Source organism: Camelus dromedarius, chromosome 23 (genome assembly GCF_036321535.1).
Source record: "Camelus dromedarius isolate mCamDro1 chromosome 23, mCamDro1.pat, whole genome shotgun sequence".
Lineage (NCBI taxonomy): Eukaryota > Metazoa > Chordata > Mammalia > Artiodactyla > Camelidae > Camelus > Camelus dromedarius.
The window spans coordinates 26,129,053-26,155,817 of record NC_087458.1 but is presented as its reverse complement, the minus strand read 5'-3'; the positions used below and the strand labels follow the sequence as shown (position 1 = coordinate 26,155,817).

The 26,765-nt window shown below is 51.3% G+C and overlaps 1 protein-coding gene across 5 annotated transcripts in view; it reads right to left on the bottom strand.

Annotated features, from left to right (window-relative positions):
* The window catches only part of CACNA1E (calcium voltage-gated channel subunit alpha1 E), a 439,633-nt gene that overhangs the window by 39,008 nt on the left and 373,860 nt on the right, over positions 1-26,765 (bottom strand). For all 5 annotated transcript variants that reach the window (XM_064478060.1, XM_064478056.1, XM_064478059.1 and 2 more), the window contains 11 exons: positions 26,240-26,553; positions 24,058-24,217; positions 22,798-22,927; positions 22,066-22,125; positions 21,214-21,320; positions 8,278-8,374; positions 5,788-5,948; positions 5,136-5,273; positions 4,081-4,282; positions 3,100-3,264; positions 2,319-2,429 (listed from right to left, as the gene is read on the bottom strand). In XM_064478060.1, coding sequence (XP_064334130.1) covers positions 2,319-2,429; positions 3,100-3,264; positions 4,081-4,282; positions 5,136-5,273; positions 5,788-5,948; positions 8,278-8,374; positions 21,214-21,320; positions 22,066-22,125; positions 22,798-22,927; positions 24,058-24,217; positions 26,240-26,553 — 1,645 coding nt within the window. The remainder of the gene's footprint in view (positions 1-2,318; positions 2,430-3,099; positions 3,265-4,080; positions 4,283-5,135; positions 5,274-5,787; positions 5,949-8,277; positions 8,375-21,213; positions 21,321-22,065; positions 22,126-22,797; positions 22,928-24,057; positions 24,218-26,239; positions 26,554-26,765) is intronic.

The following is a 26,765-nucleotide window of genomic DNA, read 5'->3' as shown; positions in this document are numbered from 1 at the left end:
ATCTAAGGCTAGAGGGCAGCCCTGTTACCCTCCTTCTATGAATGAGAAAACTGAGGCTTCAAGACGCCTGTCTGATTCCAAAGCCACGAGCACCTGCCAGGCATGGAGAGAAACCAGGCACACAGCCTCACGACCCACTTCTGCAGAGGAGACCTACTCCTTCAGGAGTGGGGCCAGGTCCCCAATTCTCAGGGCTCTCCTAATCCCACCCTGGGGTGAGCGTCCGAATTCTTGGATAGATCCAAATACAAGAGCCAGAATATGAATCTAGACTTCAAGAGGACAGAAGCCCTGGATCCCAGCTGAGAAGACTTGACAATAGGGTGTGGCCGAGCCCAGCCCAGTGCAGTCCAGACTAGTAGATCACGGTGGACAATGTGAGGGCTTTGAAGTCAGACAGACCAGGAACTGAACCCTGGCGCTGCCTTCTTGTGACCTTGTGCAAAGCACTGAATCTTCCTGAGCCCGAGCTCACCAACAAAGGAGGAAAGCACCTAATGCCCATCTAACAGAGTTGTTATGAAGCCAAAACGAGTCATACGTAAAGCATTTGGTATTTAGGAGACAACCAATGTGTGTTAACTCGCTCCCTGTTTCTTTTTCCTTCTTCCTTCCTTTTTTATTCCCATTCCACTTTCCAGGTCTACTGCTTTTTACTGTGTAATCGTCAAAAAGCGACACAAGTTTTTCTGAACGTCAATGTCCTCATTTAAAATAACAACAACAACAAAAATAATGACAGTCTCCGCCAGGCCTGTTTCAGAGTCACTGAACACGTCTGACAGCACGGTACACGTCAGGGAATTCTGAAGTCCTGCAGCGCCGTATCAGTGAAAATTCAGGGTGAGCGGTGCCTTTTATGGTGTGAAAATGCATGTAGACCTTGAATGAAAATATGGGGGTGAGGGTGGGAAGGAGGCAGACTCTGGGGCCGAATCATCTAGCTAAGCTTCTGAGTATGTATTCAGCAGCCGCCATCATCAGACACGTAACTGGGGACTTAAGTCACAGACAACTGTCAATACGACAGCCACGTCATCAAGACGCAGAGAAACACTTCCCCCTCGTGGCACCGCTTCCCCTCCCCTGCACCCCAGCCCAGGGCTAGGCTATTACAAAGGCTTCCTTGATGGTGTGGTTTCTTTTCACTTTGTCATTTCCCCAAGTCTCAAAACACTCAAAAGGGAGTCAACAACCCACAATACAGCCAGAGCAATGGGCTCCCTTCAGCTCCTCAAGCCATCAAATCAGTGACTTTTCAAAGAACCACCAGGAGACCAGGAGCAAGCCCCACCATCAGCCCTTACGATCCTCAGGCCAGAGTCCTGGTTCAAGCTGCCGCCGGACAAACCCATAATCAGATAACAGGCTAAGTTTCTCTTCTCGCAGGGAAAGCCACACACACATCTAATCTGAAACGGGAGCTCAAGCTCACACACTGAGTAGGTGTGACACAGCTGTCACGCGGGTTTATCTGCATCCCGCTGATCTCACTGTAAACGCTGAGCCAAGAGTTGAGGGGTTTGGGGACAGAGGATTATTTTGTTTCCAGGACACTGAAGCAAAGGGCTAGGTTTGCTTAATGTTCTCGGTGGCAGATGCAAGAATTTGCCAAACAACTATAGTTAGTAGTTGAGGAGAAGTAAAAGGAGGACTCACGGCATGGAAACACAGCCCAACGCCCCTGGAACCCAATTCCAGAAACCCCCCCTCGTGCTCTCTGTCCCTCCTCCTCTCTCTCACACACACTTACGCACTTCAGACGTCATTAGCCTTTGTAAGCTTAGGTACTAAATATTCATTTTTATTGGCAGAAATTACTCTTCACGTAACTACAGGGAAGAGGACAACCAGGTACACGCTGTCATCTGCTATGTGCGAGGCTACGGAGGACAGATACTTTCCCATTTGAGTTATAAAATCTTCAGTCTTCTACCAGTAAAGTAGCACCCAAGGCTGATTAGTCCGATCCTTGTCTTATTCCTTTTACCAACATACAAACCTTCCTAAGTTCTAGTGAGACCCAGTGACTGTCACCCCTCGACCACTGACAGAACTTGGCAGCAACAGAGCTGATGGCTACATGAGTACGGGGCTGGGGATCTGGTTTCCTTTGCCCCTTCTCATCACACCCTCACACATTGTCTTGTCTCTACAGCGGTTTATTGAGCAGTTGAAACAAGCCCACAATTAGATGGGCAGGTGTGTGAACCGTTTCTGGAACAGTGGTAACCACCCCCCTCTTCCAACAAGGCTGGGGACGTACCCCCCTAAGGAGGGAAGACAAGCACGATGCTGGGATAAATTCCATGACGTACCAAGAAGCCAAATGCAATGATCTTTAGGACACATTCCAGGGAAAACACCATGGTGAAGGCGATATTCAGGTACTTCAGGGCCAGTTCATAGGTGCAGGGAGCAGAGTAGTACTACCAGGAAGAGAAAAGAGGAGAGAAAGAATCAAACCCTAACGGTGAGAGGGTGTCCACGTTACAGAGGCTGGCCGTCTCTCATCCCGGCCCTCGGAAGGCGTGCTGGTGCACGACGGAGGAGGAGAGATGGTCACCGAGCGCTAAGGAGGAGAACACGTCCTTGGTAACAGGACAAAACAAAACAAAACAAAACTAGACAGGAAAACCCAGATCATGCCCCACTGAGGTCACTTATTAGGAAAACAGCCAGTCTTCCTAGAGATGAAGGTGGGAAGGGCATAAATATTTTCTACAGTTAATTTCCTTACCATTTTGTAGTCAGTAACTCAAACCTCTCATGACCCTCTTTTAGAACCCTGTGATCACCCACATCTCCTGGGATCCCCGCCCTTGTCAGAATCTGCCGGTCATCACCAACCTTCAGTTTCAGAGTTACCGGACCGCTGCTGCCTATTTCACTGCATTTTGCCCCAGAGACCCAGAGGCTGGGCGGATGCAGCAGGCAGGATCAAAAAGAGATTCCACAATGGCAGAGGAGGTGAGGAGAAAACAGACTGGTAAGTCGGAGTATTTTCTCAGCATCTCGGGCACACACACGAGTGCTCGGCGAGGGAACAGTCACCGAGGTTCAGCCTGCCCGAGCGCCACCCAGCCACCGTCCTCTCACCTTCATCATCAGCACGACGGTGTTCAAGGCGATCATGGCCATGATGGTGTACTCAAAGGACGGAGACACGACGAAGTGCCAGACGCGGTACTGGAAGGTGTGTCTGTTCTGGGGCATGTAGCGGGTGAGCGGCTTGGCACTGATGGCGAAGTCGATGCACGCCCTCTGTAGGGGAATCACACTTGTGAGCCTGAGCTCAGAGTGCCTTCCCACCTGTGCTCTGGAGCAGGCGGGCTCTCTGCTAGACGGTTAGACGCGGAGGACGGGGCAGGAAGGAGGGCTAGGGCTGGACCAGCAGAAGTAAAAGGGGCAAAAGAAAAGATCCAGACAAAACTACAGGTGAGACGTCACTTTAAATGAACACACAGGACACTAGAGGGATTCTGTCCCACCGGGTCAGAACTTAATGGTTGTTAATAATGTCCTTTTACACAGCATGTGGCTGAGACATTCAGGCAGGGAGACGCCTGCAGTCAGAAGTAACACTCTAGGCCCCTGTGCATTCTTGTAACATTTTATTTGCACTTCTCTTACCTCTAACGACGTCTAGTTCAGTTCTACTATAAAAACAGAGTACAATGTGCCCGTGCGCTTGTTACTAGAAGAGCAGTAATAAGTAAGCAAGTTCCCTGCCCTTACGGGAAAAACACGCCATCGAGGGGCACGGCCAGGTAAGCGGATGTCTTAATGTTGTAACGCTGACTGACATCTTTTACCCCCACATCCAGACCTCGCGCTGCATAAAGGTAAAGACTGCATCTTAAACACCTACGTCCCTTCCAGGTCTCTGTGCATCATACCAGGGCATTACACAGAGGAGTTAAAAAAAAAAAAGTTTATTTAAGGACTAATTAGTTAGTCCCATCTTCTCTCTAGAATTGACAAGAAAGTTAAGAACGTTCCGTCTTCCTCCTAACGCGGCTGGCCAGAGAGTCCTTTCCAGAGCCCCAGCTGCCCCACGCTCCAGGCCACTTGTCCTACCTCATTCTTTTCCAGGCTGCACTCCTCCATCATCTTGTCCCCTTGCTCCTGGAAGGTGATGATGATGAGAGCCACGAAGATGTTGACGAAGAAGAAAGGGAAGACCACGAAGTAGACCACGTAGAAGATGGACATCTCCATGCGGTTGCTGCGGCTCGGGCCCCGGTCTTCCTCGGTCACGTCGACGGAGTGCTGCAAGACTCTGGGGACAGACGGAGGGGGTGCGGATGGTGATCGGCAACTTCGGCAGCTGCTCAGACTCAAGGCTCCGTTAGCAGCGGTACCCCCTACTGTATTTCCTTATCTGGCTTTTTAAACTTTGTGGCCCCTCCATGAATCTGGGGTTCCATAACCAAGTTGGTGGAGGCCCAGTGACACCCAATCCACTGCTCTTTCTAGCCCCCGGGCCACCATGCAGCCAACTCCTAAGCACCAGAGTGACTTTTTTATAGTTGAGGTTGTCATAATGAGTACCAAGAGACTCCTGAATTTCTACTTGGCGTTTTGCTGCCAACAGAGTATGCTGCCACCAGAAAGTGGCATCTAAGTAATGGCCAAGTCCCTGAAAAACTCAGCCTGCAGCTACAGGCAGCAGAAGAAACTGCATTCTGTTACCTTCTTCATATGAGGTATGATCACAGAAAGCATCTCTGGGTTCTGCCAGCTCCTCTTTAACCCTCAATCCTCAGGTCCAGGGCCAACTTGGAGGATAAATCAGTCTCTCACAGTTGTCAGGGACTCTCCTAAGGTCCACAGAGCTGTTCGAAACACCTTTGTTCTAGAGGAGCCAGAGGGCTTCACTCAACTCCTCAATCACTGGCTGAAATATTAAGGGTTTCAAATAGTTCCCTGTCTCTGCCATCTCCCTCTCGATTCCTGCCTGAAGGATTTTCATTCTTCCTCTCTGTGGCCTGTCTCGCCTGCTCATAACCACTCACTTTCCCTGGAACAAAAACAAAAGGTTCACCCTGTTCATCTTGAATCAGCTCCTCAAGGCAAGCAGCTGGCCCCAGCCAGCTCCCGGGTAAGCGCGCCAGCTCGAGCCCCGCACTCACTGAGGCCACCCTTCCCCCGTGGAGACGGTGAAGAGGGTCAGCAGGGCCCAGATGATGTTGTCATAGTGGAACTCGTGGCGCTTCCATTCTCGGCCTTTCACCTCCATCTTGTTTTTCTCATGATCGACGTAGTTGCCTCTAAAACCAGCACAGGAATGAAAGAGGACCTTGTCACTCGTGGAAGAGTAAAGAAACTCTGTGGACTTCGATCACGGATGGGAGTCACCATCGGCATTCAAACACAAGGAAGGAGTTTCATTAAAGGCAGTGTATTACTGTGGGATAAAAATGGGATTTGGTGCCTCACAGGCATGGAAGATAAAATCCTAATCCTTCAGTGATCCCACTGCAACCCTGAGCAACTTCCTTCAACTTTCCAAGCCTCAGCTTCTACAACTATGATGTGCAAATGAAACCGGTCTCAAAAGGTCATTACAAAGATTTAAAATTAAAAACCGATGTAAAATGCCATGGACCCCGTCTGACACAAAAGAGGCAGTCAATCAGAATTCAACAACTTCTTATGTTGCCTTTTCCCCAAAAGAGCAATGAAGGTGGGAAGACAGAAAGAACAGACTGTCCACAAAGGGTCGAGCGGACCTCATCGGAGCACACATGACAGAAAGTGAGAGTCCGTGCTGGTGGCACTTACATGCACTCCTTCTCGGTGTCCTTGGAGCTGTCCGTGCAGTAAAAGAACTTGCCCTTGAAGAGCTGAACTGCGATGACAGCAAAGATAAACATGAAGAGCTTATAGACAATGAGGATGTTAAAGACGTTCTTCAAGGAGGTCACCACACAGTCGAAGACGGCCTGTGGACAGAAGCAAAAGCCCGGCCTGTGAGCCTCCGGAATGGCCTGTGTTTCTGCCTGGAGCTGCGCTGGAGCCAGACCACCACCAGCCAGCCCCACCGAGAAGGTGCCCCAGGAGCTACCACCCTACTGAGAAGGGACACCCAGGGGCCTCAGCCCCGGCTTCCAAGCTGGTCCTGACTGTAGGAACCTACCATTCGGGAGGGGAACACACGCTCTGAATCTGAAAGGAAATCCAAGGCAGAAGAGACCAGATGGTACCAGGCAGCCGAGGGAGTCCTCTGTGGAATCCCATTACGTGCTCTCCACTTAGTGTGAAACACAGACATTTACTGCAGAAAAAGGGGTCCTTGAAATCCTTTAGCCTTTTTCAGGCATTAAATAGCTTATCCTTAACCTCATGTATGTGGTGATAGTCTTAGATTTGATTTATATACTGAGTAGGTTTTGTTTTCCCTTTGCCTTTCTAAATGGATCAGAGAGTAATTAAATAAAACTATCATCTTTGCTCATTTTAATGATGATCTTGTAACAAGTTCATACACTTCCTCCAATTATGTTTGACAGTTCACATAACTGTTCTCTAGCTTCAAGCTGCTGTGAAGGGTACAGATTCAACTGGTGGCAGCAGAGCGGGGTGAGAGCCGCCCCTCTTAGAGCTGGGAGGACCACGTGGGGGGATCAGGGACTTGCACTTCAGGTCAAGGCGGTGGGACTCCAGCTGCACGAGCTATCCTAGGCCCTAAGCGCTGAGAGCTACGTGGGAATTCAACACAGTTGAAGCCATTTTTAGGTTATTTGCTAGGTTTTTAGGTTTAAGCTCACTGGCGAGTCTAGCCCCACAGTGGTGCTACACTTGTGTGCTTGCTTCTTCGCAGCGCTGGGCGAACACTGCCCGTTTAACTCGTTCAGCATCGCAGTGAACGAGTGACACGCAGCCTTGCGGAATTCTTGGAGCCACCGACACTGCCCTCAGGTGATGGAGCTGCAGAGAGAGGGGCCCGTGGTTCCTAATGAGTTGGAAATAACCAGGGTGGAGTCGCCTTCTCCAACCTGTTAACGAATCTCATCACGCTCCTCTGGGGGCCCCAGCCTAGCTCAGAGGAGACGAAACCACTGGACCTGGGCTGCAGCAACGGCAGTGGTGAGACCCCAGGCCTCCCGACCATACTTTGCTGGGAGCGAGGCAGAGAGGAACGGACATCCATGGGCACTGACCCAGGCCAGGCTCTACGTTGGGCCCCCCATACTGTGGGAGATGCCTCATCCAGGGTGGAAGGTGGAGAGCAGGCAGTGAGGACACCCCCTTTGGCGCACAAGTACCTTTCCCCGGAATTCCGTGCAGACGGCCAGGGCCCTGGGCTCTGAGCGGACGCCAGATCTCAGCCAGTGAGGGGCTATTCAAAAGTGACTTTCCTGCGTTCTGATGCCTTTGGTAAACCTAGCTGGTTTGCCGCCTGTCTGTAGAAACAGAGGGCTTAAGGGCGGCAGGGGCGGTGGGGAGGGATTGCTGGGGAGGATCAGAGGTTGTGCAAACCCAATGGGAAAGAAGAACTGGGAACACGGAGAGGCCCCTGGTCCCTCCCTGGTGGTGGCTGGCTCTCATTCACAGGATCTGGGGGAGGAGGAACTTTTTTCCCTGTGAGGCTTAGCTTCCTTATCAGTGATGTGGGGGGAGGCGGGTTCAATGTGCTAGCCAACTTGAATGGTAAAGCACCCCCTCTGAGGGCAGGGGGCTCAGGGAAGGCGCCCAGGGGCGGGTGAGCAGGGAGGGCGCTGGCTGGGAGCAGAACCAAGATAACGTTGTCTTGGCAACAAGAACTTTGTTCATGTGAGCTTACTTCCCTTCTCTGCAGCGGCCAAAAATGACTGTGTCCTTGGGCAGTTATTGACCTATCTGTGCCTCAGAAATACAAAGGGTCAGGGCCAGAAGATCCTTTCGTTTTACAGAATTATGAGGAAAGAAACCCTCCCAGGATGCCTGGTCTGATCTCGTGTGCAGACTCCCATGGAGGGCTCCGGCCGCCCCCACTTCACGGCTCTGGGTCCACCTAAATGACACAGGAGGCGCTGGGACAATGCCACACAGGGTTCCTCCTAGATGACCTGGCGCAGCGTGTATAACCCCTCCTGGGTTTGGACTCAGAGGCAAGAACCTCCTTGTAGATCTGGGATATTGGTTATTTTCCTTTCAAACTAAGGCCTTTAGCTCAAGTGGCACAAGCGCAAGGAATATTCCCAGGACGCCTTCCCCCAGAGCAGGCCAGCCGCGGCTGCAGAGAGAGGACGGAAGAAGGGGGCCGACGGGAAGACCCCCGGTGAACGTCACCTTGAGCTTGGGCAGGCGCTTGATGGTCTTCAGTGGCCTCAGCACCCGGAGCACCCGCAGCGACTTGATCGTCTTGATGTCACGCCCCTTGTTGGTTCTGCAGGGGAGAGGTCCCCGGGGAGTCACAGGACAGGGGAGAGTTAAAGTGACAGTCACACTGCAGCATTAACAACGGCAGGGGAGAGGGTGAGAGAGGTAGGCAAGAGGCCAGAGGAGACTCATTTAGGGAGACCCCCCCAAAAAAAAACACACTCCAAGAAAAATTTTTCAGTGACTCCCAGGGTGCACACACTCATATGCACACACACCCCTGCATGCACGTACACACCCACATACACCCACAGGCACATAGAGAGGCACCCGTGCGCACACGGTAATCAACACGTCCTCTCCCTAACAGCCATCACCACACTGGCCAAGTGCAAATGCAAGGCAGGTGGACTAGGGAACACGACCATGGCACACTGCAGAGCCTCACGGTGCCTGGTCTAGGAAGTCTTCACCGAGGCTCCCAAATGATGTCTGAATTGAACAGGGAGCTACGGTGGAGAGCAAGTCTCATCAGGGGACTCAACCTAGTCCTGTCTTTGGCTCTAGGTTTGTCACCTCTGCACAGTTCATGAGGTCAGGGGAGAGCAGGGTGAGGAAGCCCGGTGGGGGACAGGATACTCGTGCTGTGCTGGGCTGCGTGCTCCAGGGAGAGCATGTCACGCAGGCTTCTTGCCAGGACCTGGCTCACACCCAGATTCTCTGTGCGGCTGGCTCTCCCTGTGGTCCCCTCCCTTTTCCAGCCCCCTGTACCCAGCACAAGCTGCAGAGAGCCTTACAGCGGGAAGAGGCCCGAACCGCAGCCCCTGCCCACCTCCATTCTTGCCCTGCAGCTAACGACCCTCCCTATTCAGCCCCTCAGAAATGTTTCTCCTAGTAGATAAAATACACTTGCTCTCTATTTTTAGGGAGGAAATGAATAAATCGGCCTGCATTTCTCTCTCCACCGTGAGCATCCCGAGATCCTCGCATTCAAGTCAAACAACTGCAATTTGTCAAAGACGCAGATGGTAGGAAATGAGAGTCTAAATAGTGAGCTCAGGCTCTGGTTCTGTCCTCATGGTGGCCCCGATTACCATAACACCAGCTCTCCCAGGAAATGCGAGCCGTCCAGGACATCAGATGGAAGATGCAAGGCTTCCGCCTGTTTTTGACCCTGTCCTTCTTGCCATCCCTACCTCCCCGACGGGAGTTCAGGGGCCCTCTTCTCTTTCATACAAAGCAAGGTAGGAAGACACTGAATGTAACCAAAGAATGCTGACTTTCCCCAGAACGTGAATTTTAAGACCCTCTTCAATGGTTACAGGCCATGGCCGACAAGTCACTTTTACTCAGCCCTAGATCTGCATGTAGATAATCCAAAGTATCACGTTGATATCAGTGGCTTTTTGCATCCATGGGCTTTGTATATTTAAAAAACTCTTTTACTCTATTAAGTTCATCTATCTACCTGTCTAAAAAGGCATCAGCCAAGCCAAATATATCTCCAAACCAGAGAGAGTCATCAGCTTCCCAAGAAGGCTTGGTGACCCCTGATTTTTCTCTTCTTGGACAGCCATGGAAACACACCACTCATAGAAACTCACCCCTCCCTTCTTGACGAGCCAGCTCCTTCCCTCCCAATCTTACTTTCTCCCTCCTCCAACCCATCCCCATATATATATTTTTTTACTTCAAAGAAAATTGAAGGAAAAAATATTTACCCCAAAGCATTCCTACGGAGGATCCAAGCAGAAAGCAGGTTAGGAAAAAAAAAGGAGTGGAGAGAAAGGAGATAGTCAGTAAACTTCAGGGAGAGATGAGAACTCGAAAAGGACAACGGGAAACCGGAGAAGCCCAGGTGCCCGAGAGACCCCGCTTACAGCCTTGGCACTTACAGTCCACACGCTGAGGGAGGGGAAGGGCCCGCGCCCTCTGCTCCACACCCACCCCTCCAACCTGGAAAGCCCCTAGTCAAGCATGGGAACCCTGCCTCTAACTAGATGGCATTTCCCCATTTATTCCACGGAGCCTGGTGTAACGGACGTTTTCTAAATGTAGGCTTTCATTTCCAGTTCCTTGGTAGTCTTCAGAGGAACTCTTTGTTTGCAGTGAATTTATACAGAACCAGGCAAGAGGAATTAGGCCATCTCTGGGCCAGAAACCACCTCTTGGGCAAGGCGTCTCCAGTCCTAACGGAGTATCTACGTGTAGGAAGGACTTCATTTGAAGGGGGGACATGCAACCACCGTGAGAGGGCTACTCTGACGTCTCTCAAAAGCGTGGACGGGCCACGGCATAAAACCACCTTGACATACGGGGGAGGCGCTGTTTGTCAAGGTCTTGATGTCACCCAAAGGGATGCCCTTTGATAAATTATATGACCATCTGTCCTTCATGCGGCTTGAAGAAATACCATCTCAGCTCTACTGGTGAGGCTTACCCAGGACAAAAACAAAGGTGAGAGCAAAAATAGAAAACATCTGAGATAGAAAGCATGAGAGCTAACTTTTAAAATATGTATTCTGTGTTAAGTGCTTTTAGTGCAACTCTTTATGTGGCCCTCCTGATAACTTTAGGGCCAAGGTGCCAGTGTCTCGAGCTCACAGATGAGATTCTGAGAGGCAGGGCGAGCTGGGACTTGAACTCAGATCTGTAGGCTGCTCAGAGCTCTTGTTCCACACCACTAAGCTTCTGCACCAGCAGGTTTTGGTTCTAAGCTCTGCCAAACACATCACCAAATACCAGAGCTGGAAGGGATCCCCAACATCCACTTAAGGGCAAAGGAAACTGCGGCCCCAGGAAGATGTGCCGTGCATCACACGGTGCGCAAGCTGCAGTGCCACGTGTGAACGGGCTGCTGCTCGGAAGCAACTAGAATTCAGGCTTCACTTCTTAGCTTTTGGTTGTAGCTAAAAAGGGTATTTTTTTTCTCCCTTCCTTTCCTTACACGGTTTAATATACCACAAACCTATGTTACATCAACATATGCCACAGCAAAGACTCCTTTCTAATGACCATTTTATTCAGCGAATGATCCCACATTCAAAATCATATTAACTTTCACTGTAAATGCCAAATGAATGATGGTTTGAGAATTAAACCCAAGGCTTTATAAACCTTAAGTCCCTCACATGATAATCTCCAAATATGCAGAAGGCAGAGGGCCTATCTTCCGCCGAGTTACAACAGGGTCTTCTTACGCATGAGACTGAGCACGTGGTAGGCCAGCCCAGTTTAGCTTCACCCTTCCATGTAACAGCGTTGCCGGAGTCTTGGTATGTCTCTGGTACTGTTCTAGGTGCTGGATACACCGCTGTGGATACAACAAATGAGGTCCCTACTCTCTTGGACCTGACCTAATCTAGTAGGGAAGACAGGCCTCAAGTAAACAAGCAAACAAATTAAAGTATAATTGCAAGCTAAATGCCATGGGAAAAAAACGAAATTATCTGATTGAAAATTTTACCAAAACAACTACACAGGTCACCTTCTTTTCCCCAGGCTACATTCATCTCAAGGAAAGGCTAAGGGAGACCTTTCCATATCCCTGAAATGAGAGAACAGAGTGGAATCAATGGATGGGCAGGTGATCCGGGGTCACACATACCAGGCGTCCAGCTTCTGCTGAGCCTGGGTCCTTAACCCCAAAACTTTGACATCCAGTAGCATCTTAGTGGGTTCTCAGAGGTTCACATTCACAGATGCCCACCGTAGGAAGGAAGGACACACCTGGATAAAGGCCAGAATTTGCTCTCTACAATTAATTTTGCCCCGGGAGCCTCGTAAAATATAATGCTATGGAACAAAGGGGATCTCTGACCATTGTGTGTGTGTGTGTGTGTCCCTTGTTTTGGAAAGTGGAGTTCTTTGATGGTACACTCTGATCTTAACAGCTGACTGTGGCTGGCAACGTACGGGGTAGGGGGCTATTTGTCCCATTCAGACCCCCACAGATTTGAGCCCAGGATAGTAATCAGACACAGGCCAAAAGTAAAATAAAAATTAGTCACTGCTCTGTGCATCTTTCAAACAGGTCTCTTACTGCAGAGGGGCCACTGAAAAGCCATGATTTTGAGTGGTTACAAAAGAAAATGCTTACGCTCTCAATTTTCTCCAACATATGTTCAGTACAGATTTGAAAACTGCCATTAGAAACGAATGGAATACTGGATAACCAAGCCACAGAGTCAGGAAAAGCTGCAACGCTTTGGACCCCATTAATTAAAATATATCCTAAGTGTACACATGGGCTAGGTTGGACGTCCTCTCCCAAACCCCCGCATGCAAGAGTCATTAAGCCACTATCCAAGTCAACAAGATTGCAAGGGAGACGTTTTTTCCAACTAAGAGGACAAACTCTTCAAGGACTTCAACTGAGGCACACTGATTTAGAAAAAATTCAGGAGCTTTTTACAAATCATTTAAATATAATCATTTGATAACACTTTGCTAGTCTTTGCTACTAAACATATAACCAGATTTTGTTTTTACACTCCCTAGCTAATTAGAGAAGTTTTATCAGGTTTACAAGTTGATTCTAAGGTTAAAACCTGAGGATAATAATTTCACAGGCGCGGCTGTACTGGCCCCACTTTAATGGGGCTCCACTGGGCTCGCCCTTTCCCCATTTATTTTCTACTTATTTGTTAAGTTCTTGGCTGCTCTCCAGGAAGAAAAATGCCACATTTCTCTTATGCCTCATCAGCTAAAAAATGAGAATTTTCCAGCTCAATTGTCGAGTTGCCCTCCAGATCTTTCATGTGTAATCACTCAGCATTCACTGTAATCTTTCTTTTCAGCTTCTAGGCCCCCCCTTTCTCAAAGGACACGCTCTCAAATTGATTTCTGCTGGGAACTGATTCTCTTTCCATGGGGGACAGAGCCAGAACACTGGGTTGTGAAGAGTCCTTCCTTGTAAGTGGAATGACCTTCTGCCCTCCCCCCACCGGTTCCCCCCCAACCCCCCGCCCCGGGGTGGGAGGGAGCAGCACAGGGCTGGGAAGGAATCTCTTGCATTAGGGAAAAGGACAGACTTGCTGGACTGTAAAGGGGGGCGGAGGGCTTATGACGTGAGGAGCCCTGAGCATCGCTGAGTGTCTGGACCATGACTTGGTAGTCAAGAAGAACTCCCATTCCTTATGCACTTACTAAGTGTTTGGGACTATATTGGACACTGAGTATGTTTTAGCTTATTTAATTCTTACAAGACCAAAATACAGCTATTTTTAATTTCTACTTACAGATGAGCAAGTAGAGGTTCAGAGAGATAAGACAGCTAATAGTTAATAGTGCTGAGTTTACTTTACTCTGAAACCTAGGCTCTTATTTAGAACATTACAAAGCCTTTTCACATGGGCACCGCTGGAGGGTTTTTATTTATTTTTTGGGGGGGGATAATTAGGTTTATTTATTTGTTTGTTTGTTTTTAGTGGAGGTACTGGGGATTGAACCCAGGACCTTGTGCATGCTAAGCATGTGCTCTACCACTGAGCTGTACCCTCCTCCCTACCACTGGAGGGTTTTAACCAAAGACGGAAACAGCAGAAGAAACCAGCAGCTCCCGAGCTCAAATACTCAACTGCCCATCTATCAGTATCCTCTATCAGTCTAGGGTCTGTGAGGGCTCATGGGAAGAAAAAGATACAGATGGAACAAGATGACCAAGGTCAAGGACGCCTTCTCCTTCTGGCCCCTAGGACTTGTCTGTCTCCAGGTGGAGACAGAGGAACTGCAGGATGAGGATAGGTCCGTACCAAGCCACTACGCTGAGTTTACAGAGGTGAGCCACTTAGAACTCAGCAGAACGTCAGGGGCAGAAGGGAGCTTAATGTAATGGAGAAAGCCTGGAACTTGAAGTCAAACTTACCGGTGGTCTAAGAACTGGCTCTTCTACTGAACTAGTCAAATGAGCCAAACTAGTCAAACCTCGGGCAATCCATTTCTCTCCTGCAAAGCAGGACTGCTGAGTGCCAAGTGGAATACAGAACGTGAAAGCACTTTAAAAGTTCTAAAGACCCATGGAGGTGAGGAGGAAGTTTTCCCCTTTGCACCGGCAATGCTTGTCTCTGGAAACAGAACTCTTCAGGACCCGCTGGCAAGGCTAGTTCATCTGTGTGAAGAATCTAAATCCGGCACTTTGAACTTGTCACTGCTGGCTGCTGACGTGGGGATGATTTTTCTTCCTGACCCATACCCCAGCATCTCTTGGGGCCACCCATGAGCCCTAAATCCTTTAGAACTCTGCCATCTCTCCCTGTTCTGGGACCGGAGCACTCGCTCTATTCTAAGTGGTTAGTGTACAGTCCTTTGCTTGTTGCATATGGACCTCAGCGAGCTCCTGGTACACACTCATCACTGCCTTTGCAAACTTTCTCCTTTGCAAAACACAGCACTATACTTTTACTGGAAGGTATTTTTGTCCAAGCACTAAGAAACAGCAAGAGACAGCAAAGCACCTGTCTCCTAGCAGTACTGTTATTCATTCTGGTGAACAGTCACCTGATTTGTCTTGCTTCTTAGTCTTCATATTCTAAATATACCCAAAGACCCCCTCAGCTGCTGATCTTTCTAAGAAGGCCATGGTGCCGGCTGCAGTCCAGCCAATACACTCCCCCAGCTGGAGACTAATTCATAATGCTGTGCCTCTGCGAGTGTGGATTAAGCAGATGGCTGACAGTCCACATGATCTGAGCTGATACTTCCCAAGTCCCATCACGAAATCTTCTGACCCAAATTACTCTAAAACCTTCTTTTAAATCTGGACGGCACAGTGACGGGTTTCTGCTAATCCTGCAGGACAGAGCTCTTCCCACGGCGGCAAAGCCTCGCCTTCTATGCAGGGTGCTTTTTGCATATGAATCTGATTAGCCAAATTGTTGGTTATCATGTGGATGGGGCCATGTTCTCCGATTGGACCCTTTCATTTTGTTTGGTTCTATGGCCACGGGCTGAAATCCTACTGATAACCAACCATCTCTCAAACTGGTGCTTGTTAAAAGAAGGCCAATCCCTGGGCGTTCACACTTGTTATCTCCATAAGATAAAGGTTTCTGAGTGTACATTCTACACGGGGTTCCCCAGCAGAACCAATGGCACATGTAACAAACAATGCTTTTTCCAGTGTCCATCAAAAAACATGCACACTGGGGCAGAAAGACTGGGAACTTATCTCTTCCTTTCAGACACTCTCTCCATGAGGCTCCCACTCTGACCCTTCTTATTCCCTCCCAAACCCCATTTGCAAGGCAGCTAGGGTATAAAATACAGCAGTGGGAACCCCAAGAGTCCCTCCCTGGGCACAAAGCCAGATAAAGTCATCCTCACCAGCAAGGTGACCCCTAAGGCTGAAGTCTCAAGCAGTGACATCCTTCTGTGTGCTCGCTGCTGGAAATTTCCAATCCCAGCCCAGCCAGCATCCTAAATCCACAGTTAATGGGCTACCTGATGGCTAAATTTAATTTTCATCTTTCATTCTCTTCCACAGAGCAGTGGAACTGGATGAACTGTCTGGCGCGGTGCTAAATGGGTCTTCTTTGCATGAAGCAGGACTTCGTCCACTGTTTTTCCCCATAAGATTAATGTGTAGTCACAGCTTCCTGTGGGAGACGCCCCCTTCAGTTTTAAAAGAACGGGGGCTGTCAAGAAAGTAGCCCCAAAGGCAAAGCCTGAGGCTTGCGGGCCCTGCCTTAGACACAGGCAGGCAGCGAAGAACAGGAGGAAGGGTCAGGCAGGTGTCAGGTGAGATGTGGGTTCTACTGTTACCGCGCTCTGCCGTGTGTGAGCACCCACCGGCACTTCAGTTCTAAACAGTGACTCCCTTCTCATGGGCACATTCCCACCTTCGCAAACACAAAGCTCAAATGCAAAACCAGAACCAGAGTACCATATTCTGGGGCTCCTTAGGGACCTTCCAAATCTAAAATTGTCTGTGTTTGCGTATTTCACTGAATGAATTCAGAAGCAGCTCTGCCGCTGTGGCTGGTCCTGAATGCATTCAGGAGACCTGACGCATCTTAGAGTCGAGGGCAGAGCGTCAAGTGTCAGGAAAGTGACATACTTCAACGAACAGAATGTAATGAAGGCTAATGTGGGGCTTCCGGTTCCTTCTGGCATCAAGAGGCAGACTGCCCCATGTTTCCCTTCTGTGGCTAAGGACTGAACAATGAATGGCCAAGTGCGGCTGTGACCCAGATGCCCCGCGGGCCAGGGAGTCCTGAACTTCCCTCGGGCCCCACTACGGTGGGAAATGGCCCTGGGAAGCTGTGGCATCAGTTGGCCCAGAGCCTGGGTGATTCTGACTGAGGCACAGACCCACGTTGGGGAGGAGGTGGGAGCAGAATTGCTAGGTATTTTTCTTTTAAACCATTTGGTATTGAGAAACCATCATAAGCTGTCAGTTTACCACTTAGAATCCAACCCGGGACAGCTCACCTGGCGACCTGACTTGAGCTAATCCAACAACATGCTGTAGAGCAATGGGAAAGAAGGGGGGTGGGTGCTGAGCTGGAGTCAGAACCACACACGTTCTGGTCCTCCCCTGGGGTCCCTCCTGTCCCTGCCCACCCACCTCCCCAAAGTTGGAAGCCTTCACTTAGCACTGAAGACAGGAAACCTGAGGGCCAGACAGCATCGCCATCACTGTGCAGGCTCCCGTAAGGCTCATGAACTCAACCTGCAGCAGGGCCACATGACCCCCCCCCCCCCCACAAGGAAGCTGACTCTGGCGGTGCCCCAAAGTGGGGGGATGTGCCCGATGTGCACATACCCAGAAATGCCAAGGCTGGCCCATCTCTGCTTTCCCACTCAGCAGGCCGGGAAGCAGGAGCGATGGCAACGGGGTGTGAGGAAATCAGGAAAAGCAGGTTCTGCACTTTCAGTGGAAAATAACTATCAAACAGAAGAATTCCTCTTTTTCAGATAGAAAAAGATAAAAGAGAAAGGTTTCATAGATCCAGTCACTCACCAGACTTTTCTTGAAACCTCAGAGAGGAAAAAGCACAGTCAGGATATTTATAGTTGGCAAACACTCCGTGTCTCCATATGGCCCAGAAAGGGGGGTGCCGGGAGGGCAGTGGGGTGCGGGAGAGTCGTAGCCAACCTCTGCCCAAACTCTCCCCCTCTATCCAGGTACTGGGCTTACGGGGGGAGACCCGAGTGTTCTTATAAATGCTTTATAATGTAAAAGTGGGCTGGCGAGAACAGGAAAGGTGCAATGTGGGTATCTTTCCATTTATTTTCTTGCCCCCTGGTGTGCCCACACTCAGAGAAAATAAACCCCCTTCCCCTCCTTCTCAACAGTCAATAAAGTCCCCACGTGGGGTTTGTCGGGTTTACATTATAAAGAATCCCTTCACTTGCTGTATGTATGCAGCTACAGAGAAGAGAGCTTTCTCTTCAGCCACTACACAATCAACATATATGCTTCTAGAAGACATACATGACGGCAGGTGCAGACCTCTGCAGGAAGAGGGCTCAGCTTTCCCTGAGAATTCAGCTAGAGGCCGTTTTCTCCCCTTGGTTAGGGGTGCTGCTCTCAGGACATGGGCTGGTTTCTGAGAAGGCTCTGGCTGACACTTCTGATTCCTGAGGAGCCATGCAAAGGGGTTACCATGGCAATTACCATCAATTCTGCTCAAACTGAACAACAGCCTTTGCAGAAGCCTCAGTAGGGTGAGGTTCAATTTCCAAGAGAGAGAGAGAGACAGGAGTTAAGGTTATCCGAATGGTGGATATTCCTAGGGGCAGAAATATGGGATATGACAATGCAAGTTGTGTCCACAGGGAGGGAGGTCCTTGACAAGCCTACAGGAAAACTCACATGTGGCTTCCTGTCGGCCTGAGCCCCTGAGCAGTGCCCCACAGTGGGACGTAGGCCTTATTCCGAAGTCAACCTGCCCCAGGCTAGGTCTTCGCTCTGCTGGCAGTGGAGACCCTGGCTAACCCTACCAAAGTCATGGGAAAGCTGAATTCTCTGTGCCCTTAATAAGGAGAGGGAGAGAACAGAGTTAGGAAGCATGAGCATATGAGCAAGAGAAAGCACTACCTGGACCTCAGCAAACGTGGGGATGGCCAGAGGAGCGGGGTGGGGAGGGGGGGGGAGCCCACTCCAGGAGCAGGAGAAAGGGGAGAGGAAATGCGCATGGCAAGCTGAGAAGGATGCTAACAAAAGAGAGTGTGGATGGAGAAGGATGAGCAAATACCATTTACACCTCAGAGGGAAATGAATAAAAACATTCAAGTGACTAAAAGCAAGTGATGGATCATAACTCTCAATCCATCACATACGCGTGGACCCCAGGACCAGGGGATTCCTGGGGTTCCCTGCACTGTACCTGGTCTGAGCACCAACAGAGAGGCTTCGGCTCCGGGCGGTTAAGGCTTCCCCTGCCGCCAGCACCAAAGCTACCACCGCCAAGTTTCAAAAGGCACAAAGAAAGAACAAGACAGGTGACGGCCCTCCAGCCCAGCGTCACTGCCCCGGATCTGAGGAGAGAGGGCTGGACTGCAGACCCGGGCAGGCCCGCAGAGGCTTCCTCTCACACACACCTCCTCCCCACCGGCACCAACCCAGGCCAGGTGTGTGCTGGACACACAACCGCCATGGCGTGGAAACCAGCCTGTGCTCATCTTCCACTGATGCCTCCACACACCTTTTGCTCCCTAGTCAGACTTCACCATGTGATGGAGAATGGGAGTGGAAGAGGGGGAGTTCACATTCCTGCATCACTCACACTGTGTCAGACTCTGGACTAAGCACTCGACACACAGTATTTTGTCTCTACGGCCGAGATGAGACACTGAGGTTAAGAGGGTTAGTATCTTGTGATGTTGCTCGAGGCCATGAAACTGGGAAGTAGAGGAGCTGGGATTCCAGCCAGTGCCTTCCTGACTCCACAGCCTAGGCCCTTCCTTCCAGCCCAGCGAGCCCTATTCTTCATCCAGAGGGAGCGGCTTCTTTCCTACATGCTTCTCTCCCCTTGTCCTTTATTTCTTCAAAGAGAGACAACTTATTTTACTGAGATCAAAAATAACAGAGAAGAAAAGTATGGTGAACAGTGTATGCAAATGAGTAGGTAAAATGAGAAGGGACCCTGACTTTAAAAGCTCGGGGTAAGATTTCTCTCTAACCAAAAAGGTGGACCTTCTCAGGGCGAAGGCCAACTTTCTTTTTAAAAAAAAAATGTATTTCATTTTATTTAAATTTGGGGGGGTTAATTAGGTTTACTTCTTTCTTTCTTTTTTAGCAGAGGTACTGGGGATTGAACCCAGGACCTCATGCATGCTAAGCATGCGCTGTACCACTGAGCTACACCCTCCCTCACGAAGGCCAACTTTGATGCTTCTTTCCATGAAGGAGGAGGAAGAGGAGGGGGAGTCCCCTCCGGAGAGTGAGAATCACCTTTATTTTTACCCTGCTATGAGAGTCCATACAGGATCCAGATGCTTGGGAAAAAGTCCATACTTTTGTGTAATTTCCTCCCAAACAGCTCAGCCGCGCCCAGTAAGAGGCTTCCTTGTCGTGAGGGGCACAGTGACTCCCTGTGACTCTAATGGGTTAATACACTGGTGGGCCTAAGGAACAGGACACTAGAATTGTCCTGACTGCCAGCCCAGCTCAGGGTCACGAGTCACACCCAGCCTGGCTCTCCTCTTGGGGGGGGGGTCCCCCATGGCCAGTGCAGCAATGGACACGTCCACTTTCGGGTTCTGGGAGATCTTAAACTCTTCACATAGCAGGGAACCCCTCATCTCTCTTACAGACAGAGGGCTCCCCACCCCCAGCCACAGAGGAACATTCCTTAACTCTCACCCCATTTCCTTCTCCACCAGAAGGGACAGGGATGGAAGCTGACAGTGTCTGGGGAGAAGGTGGGATGGATGGTCCCTTTTTGACCACTTGGATCCGGGACGGTCAAATCTATGGCGGTGTTTGGTTCCTCCCTTTTGTAGCTGCAGCGATGACGGCAGCTCCTGAACACTTGCCGTCTGCCCCATCACATGGTGTAGCCAGCCTTGCCTAGAAGACACGGCTCCCTCTGTGCTCAGAGAGGCTGGAGGGAATTCTGCTGTGCTCTCCCCGGGAGATGGTGATGTTGCTCTGATGGCGGAACAAGGTACAGACAGACCCCAAAGGCTGTCATTCATCTTCTGGGGCCTATAACCACTAGCTCAGGGAAAAGGCCCTGACCACAGGCCTACTTCCTCCCTACATCCCGGAGGGCTAAGAGAGCCCTTGCCTGGATCAATGTTTGAAAAATAAACAAAGAAACAAAACAAAAAACCAAAAAACCCTAATGTAATAAACATGGTTTAGTCTCCCGAATGGTTTAAGACGATATTGCTAAGTGTGTTACCAAGGAAGGTTGGAAAGTCTTCCCTTCCAGAGCTTACTAACATATTAACTTGGTTCTTACGTTCCTAGAATGGCGCTGGGGCACCCCTGCTCATGCACAGGGCATCTCCCCAGGCGCAGGATTCTATGATCCTCAGCTCTGCTCTACCCTCTGCATCTTCTTTCAAGCTGATCCTCTGTTTGACAGAATCAAGCTGGGAAAGGGTCTGTCACCTGTCCCTGGGTCCCTCCCTGAGCCTGTGGGGGTACTGCCCACAAAGGGGAGGCCTGCCCAGGCTTCCTCATCACACAGGAGGGAACTCCAGGGCTTTGACTTCTCCCTACAGACTCTCCCTGCCCCTCCTTCACCAGCCCTACCCCTCAGGGCAAGTGAGCTGAAGCTACCGGCTCTTAGGAGCTGAGCCAAGGGCCACAGGGAAGCAGCCCCCAGGGCAGCGTTTGCTGGCACCACTGAGCGAACTATTTCTCAGACTGGCCCTGGAGAAGACCTCTCATCAGCCAGTCTCAGGAGGAAGGGAAGGAAGGGAACTGAGTGAGAAAAAGGGGTTACTTACGCCAAAGCAAAGGCCACCAACGCACCGACCACCACCACGAAGTCCAGGATGTTCCACAGGTCCCGGAAGTAGGACCCGTCCTGCAGGATCAGGCCCTGGTCGATCATCTGCAGGAGGAGAGAACGGCCCCCAATGAGCCCAGGAGGGGCTGGCAACTCGTGCCCTGAGCTCTGGGCTCCCTGTGGCAACTACTCCACCGCCACTGCCTCTACAACCAACCCCACCCAGGGGCCTGAGGAGCAGGAGGACGGGTTCCACGGGCTCCCTCCACCTAACTGCGAGGCTGAGGACTTTCTCACAGTTACCAGGGTTCAACTAGACAGCTTGGCTCCCAGGACCCTGCCGCACCCCTCCTCTCACGAGTGGTTCCGAGCACCACCATCACCACGTATGCACAGATGGGAGGAATCCCAGACGGGTGAGACTGGGAACAGCACTGACGTGCGGCGTGCTCGGGCGGTGGGGGACAGTGGAGGGCGGTGAGTGCGGGCGGGACTAGATGCAGGCGAGGAGGACTCAGCCCGACCTCACCCTTGGCTGTGGCAGGTACCCAGGCTCCAACCAGGAAGCACGCTAGGGAAGTGAGAACGGTCCCCACCCCTGCGGCGCTCCTGACGCCTGCCTGAGGGGGGGCCTGGCTCCTCCTCCTCGGGCCACGCCCTCCTCGAAACAGATCTATGCAGTCATGTCATGACACGACAGACGTGACCCGGATCTGAGGCCAGAGGAGGGGTCAGCAGAGGCCCCACTGTCACTGGAGATGATAGCCCTGGGCAAGGGCACTGTACTAGAGAAGGTGACCAGTGACCCATCCAAACCCCCAGCGCCCAGGTTTGCCCTACAGGCTCTCACCTTTATAACCATCTCAAAGGTGAACACGCCGGTGAAAACATAGTCAAAGTACCTCAGCACCTGTAAGACACACAAAGGGAAGAGGAAGAGGACCATATGTGACCGTGGGCTCCATGCACTCCACAGACATGGGCATTCTTACCTCCAAACAGAAGCTTCTAACTGCTAGTTGGATGCAGGGAGGAGAGGAGCCATGGAAACCATGGGGGCCGCACAACCCTGTGGCTAGGACTTGGTCCTTCCCTCCCCGGGGTCAGAACTTAACATCCTGGGGCTGAACTGCTCCACAAATCTCTCCCTTTCTGGAATCCTTGTCAGTTCAAATCCTCCCCACCTCTCTCACACCTCGCAACATCCCCCCGGGAGCCCTCCAAGAGATGTCTCAGCTCCCCATCTTCACTCACATCACCCACCACGCTATGTCGGATCCCGCTTCCAACCCAGGCATGGGCGTAGACCCCCCCTTCCAAAGCCCTGACTGGCTCTGGGTGTAAAGCCCGCTGCTGACGCACCAAGGCAAGCAGTGATATTGGGGAGTTAGGGTTGGGGTGAGGGCTGGTCTTGAAATGCTTCACACTTTGCCCTCAGGAACAGAGATGGGCAATTTCCCAAGCCTTCCTCATCCCCAGGAACCTTCCTTAGTTCCCCTCTAGTGCCGGGATGGGAGGGAGCTGGGACAGAGCAGGTACCAGGGCACTAAGGAGACTGGCAAACGGCCCCTTGAGTACCCACTTTGTTGCGCTCCGAGTTGGTCAGGACGGGGTCCTCGGCTGCCAGGGCGATGCTGCTGGCTGCGATCACCAGGAGGATGCACATCTCGAAGTAGCGCAGGTTCACGATGTAGTGGCAGGCCCTGCGGATGCTGGGGGGCGGGGCGGAGGGGCCTGCTGAGCCGGCCCCCTCCCTCCCATCCCCGCCCTCGCTCCCCACCCCCAAGCACATTAGCCTCTCCCAGACAGCCAGGCCCTGGCCGGAGGAAGCCGTGGGGAGAGCAATTTAATTTCTGAGGCACCACCCTTGATTTAAAGCCCCAGTGGGGAAGGTAATCAGATTGGTTAGAGGCCGCGGTACGCAAGCCAAGATAGATTATCTTGCAAGTGCCTGTGAGCTGTGTGGGCAGCAGCAGCACCAGACTACACACACGGTACCTTCCACTGTGTCTCAAGGTCTACGCCCCCCACTGCACAGAAACTGGGGCAGAGCAAGGAAAGCAGAAGAACCAAGACACAGAAAACCAGGCGTGGATTCTAAGATTTCCGATGAAAGCAGCAAGAGGTTTCCATGAGCCTCGGGGACTCTGATTAAAGTCACTACAGACCGCACCCCACTCTCAGCTGGCCTGACGTACCCTGTTAGGTTCCTTCCTTCCCCCCAGGGCCTTGGCCGAATGCTGCCCACACGGTCACTGGAAGCCCTCCCGTCTTCCAGGACCACCTGGATGTCCTGTTCACTTCCAGGGCAGAAGGCAGCTTCCCTTTCAAAATTCCATCTTTCCTGAATCTAACCTTCCTGATTCTTCTGTGCCGACCCCATCTCATGGTCCTGCCTCTGCTCTGAGGAACACGCCCACTTTGGAATTCACACAGAGGGCAGCCAATGGCTGGTCTAGTTACCCCAGGCTCCGTGCTCAGCCCCGCCCACCTCTGGAATACCGGGCGACACATTCTAAGTAGGTTTCTCTCCTTCCCAACCCCAGGCACCTACTGACCAAAGAGCAGGTGAAGGGTCTTCCTTACGACATTTCTCCTGCTGTCCTGCCTTAAATTACCCTTTAGACTCTGGGCACAGAGTTCCGAGTCTGTTAATAAATTCCATGATCCACCTCAACTCACGAGTACCCTGGATGCTTCAGATGTCTGGCCATGTACCACGAGGGAGGGTCAGGAGGAAGACCAGACCCTCGTCCCTCCTCCTTCTCCTCACCCCGCCCCGACTCAAACCCTGCTTGTGGACCTCAGCACCGAAGGCGGGCGGTGACGGAGGGCGCCTTACGGGTTGGTGGTGCTGAAGATGAACATGGAGCTGTGCGGCACCATGGCTTTGCCCGTCTCACGCTTCTCCTTCTGCTGCTGCTGCTTCTCCCCCCCCTCCTCCTCCTCCTTGATCTCTGCTTCCTTCAACGGACTGGCTTCTCCATCAGTCTTGTTGCTAACTGCAAGAGGAACAGATGGACATCTTCAGAACCATGTGAGAATGGTGCCCTGCATTTCCCACTGGGGATGGGATGGAGGAGACGGGAGAGGCAGCTAGGGATGTGCCTGGCCAGATGCCTGCAAACCTCAGGGTGTTTGCTAGATGACATTGAGTTAAGCCCAAGCTCTCTTCCTAGCCTTACCTGCACCCTAATTCCATATGAGCCTTTTTTGCCATATAGATAATAATTATGTTTCTCGGGTTAAACAGAATAGTTGTTTCTGTTGTCAAGTTTGCAAAGTTTACTTATATCTAAAATCAAATTATTCGTATACTTTCATTTACTGAATTCTTCACATCAGTACACTCTGAACGGCGTATGTTTTTACTCCTCTTCTACAGATGGGACAACTGAAGTTCTGGGAATTCAAGGGCCTATCCGAAAGTTATACAGTTAGCATGGGCTCCCAATTCAAGTCCTATCTCCTTTCAATGACATCACACTGCCGTGGAAGATTTTAAGAAGCCGTTACTCTGTTTGAGGCAGCCTTTCTGGCTGGGCTTTTTCCACGATGGATGTAGAAATGCGAATGCAATATTCATGCGAATATGGGTCCAGGACTGCATTCCAGGACTGGGAGGACGAAGAAACCAGAGGCCAAGTGGGGCTCCTGGGATGCTGCCCTTTTCTTCCAAACACAAGTCTCAGTGCGGGCTACGTGGCACAGAGGATGAGGCTATCAGAGTGGGGCAAGGGATCTGGGCAACCTCTCCTACATTCTCAGTTCAGTGACTGATTCTGCCCTGGAACCTTGTGTAAGCAGCAAACCTCTGAGGTCCTGCCCCTTTCCAGGTCCTTCCAAAAGGTAAGTCATCCAAGGTGCCCACAAGCCCTCGGACAGCATGCTCTCACCTACGACCAAGGCCAGAGACTGGCCCCAGAGTGGGGACAGAGGAGGGTCAAGCTTCCTTAAAGTTGTGCCCTATAAAATAAGGTCCAAAATCTTGCTTCTAAGAGCATAAAATTAAACAAGACATTAGGAGATGCACACGTCTGGTATCTGGAGACACGGCCGCCCATGTCAGCCCCAGTGGGCCCCGGACAAGCGAGGCTTCCCTTTCTAAAGTGGCAGTCACACTTTGAAGAATACTTTAAAAAGCAGTCTTCACTTTGAGAAAGGTGAAGACATGGAGACAGAGCACTGGAAGAAAGAAAAACAGGGAGAGAAGACTGTCCCGTGAAAAGAGAAAAATTTGGGAAAAGAAAGGGGGAAAAAGCAAGAGTGGAATCCTGTGGTCACAATTCCGTGACGACGGGGCGGCCGGTGGGATGAATGCAGGGACAGGAGTGGGGTCGGGCAGAGATGGATGTGGGCTGGGTGCCTGTTGGCTGTGTGCCCCTTTGAGGTCTCCCAGAAGAACGTCGTTGCCTGAGGGGACTGTGAGGGAAAGCATGGCTGGCAGCTCCGGGGAGAAAAAGAGTCGGTAAGAGTGAAAGATTCATAAAATGTTAGTACAAGGAAAGATCTCAGAGCTCATCTGGCTCAGCGCCCTCACGTTACAGACGATAAAGTGAGGCCTCAAGAGACACAGGGCTTTTTGGAGGCCACACACTGAGCAGAGCCTGGGCTGGCCCGAGCCCTCCTGCCACCTTCCGTGCCAGCATCAGTCCCCTAACTTGTCAGGTGGCAGAGCACCTGGGGGTCGCAGAGAACGCCATCGGATATTCATACAATAAATCAAACAGCTGAATATACACATGGCATAAAATCACATGTGATCTCTCTGAAGACTCCAGGGTCTGGGGTCAAAGGCCAAGGGACATTTTATGGGCAAAACCTGAGATTAGGAAAATTCTAACTTATTTTTCTTGCAAGCTAGGATAAAAGTGCCGCTATTGTTTTTACATGTTGAAGGATGATTTCGTTTGACAGGTGGGGTTTTCCACGCAATTTAATGGGGACAACTTCAGAGCCATGAGTTCCCCAGCCCTGGTTGTGATGGGTGGTGCAGGTGACGGGGGACAGGACTGTGTTCTCACTGTGCACCACGGTCGAGTCCACCAAGGGGTCTACGTCGGGGATGGCGACGGTGATGCTGGTGCTCTCGGTGGCAGCCTTGTCTGTGTTGGCTGTGACACAGGAGAGGTCGGGCTCGCTCTGGCTGATGACCCGGCCCATGTCCAGCTGCACGTCCCCCAGCAGGGCTTGCTCACTGCTGCCCTCTGGCTCCTGCTCTGTCAGCGCGGCATCCTTCTCCACTTCCAGCTCTGGCTGGGGCAGGACGAGGGGTGTGTCTGCCTCATTGAGCGCTCCTGCCAGCCCGGAACCTCTGGACACCATCAGACTGTTGGTTCTACAGAGGGAGAGGAGAAGACAGCTGGTACTCAGCTCTTAAGAAGCCGTTCCAAAATGGCTGATGCTCCTGGCAAGGGGGAAGGGTGAGGGGAGCCAGGGCAGCCCTGCTGGAGGGCACCTGGCACCTGCTGCCTCCCGCCCCACCCAGCCAGGCAGACGAGCTAAGATCTGCAGGCAGTGTTCACTGCCTTACTCCCATCCATCCTTCCA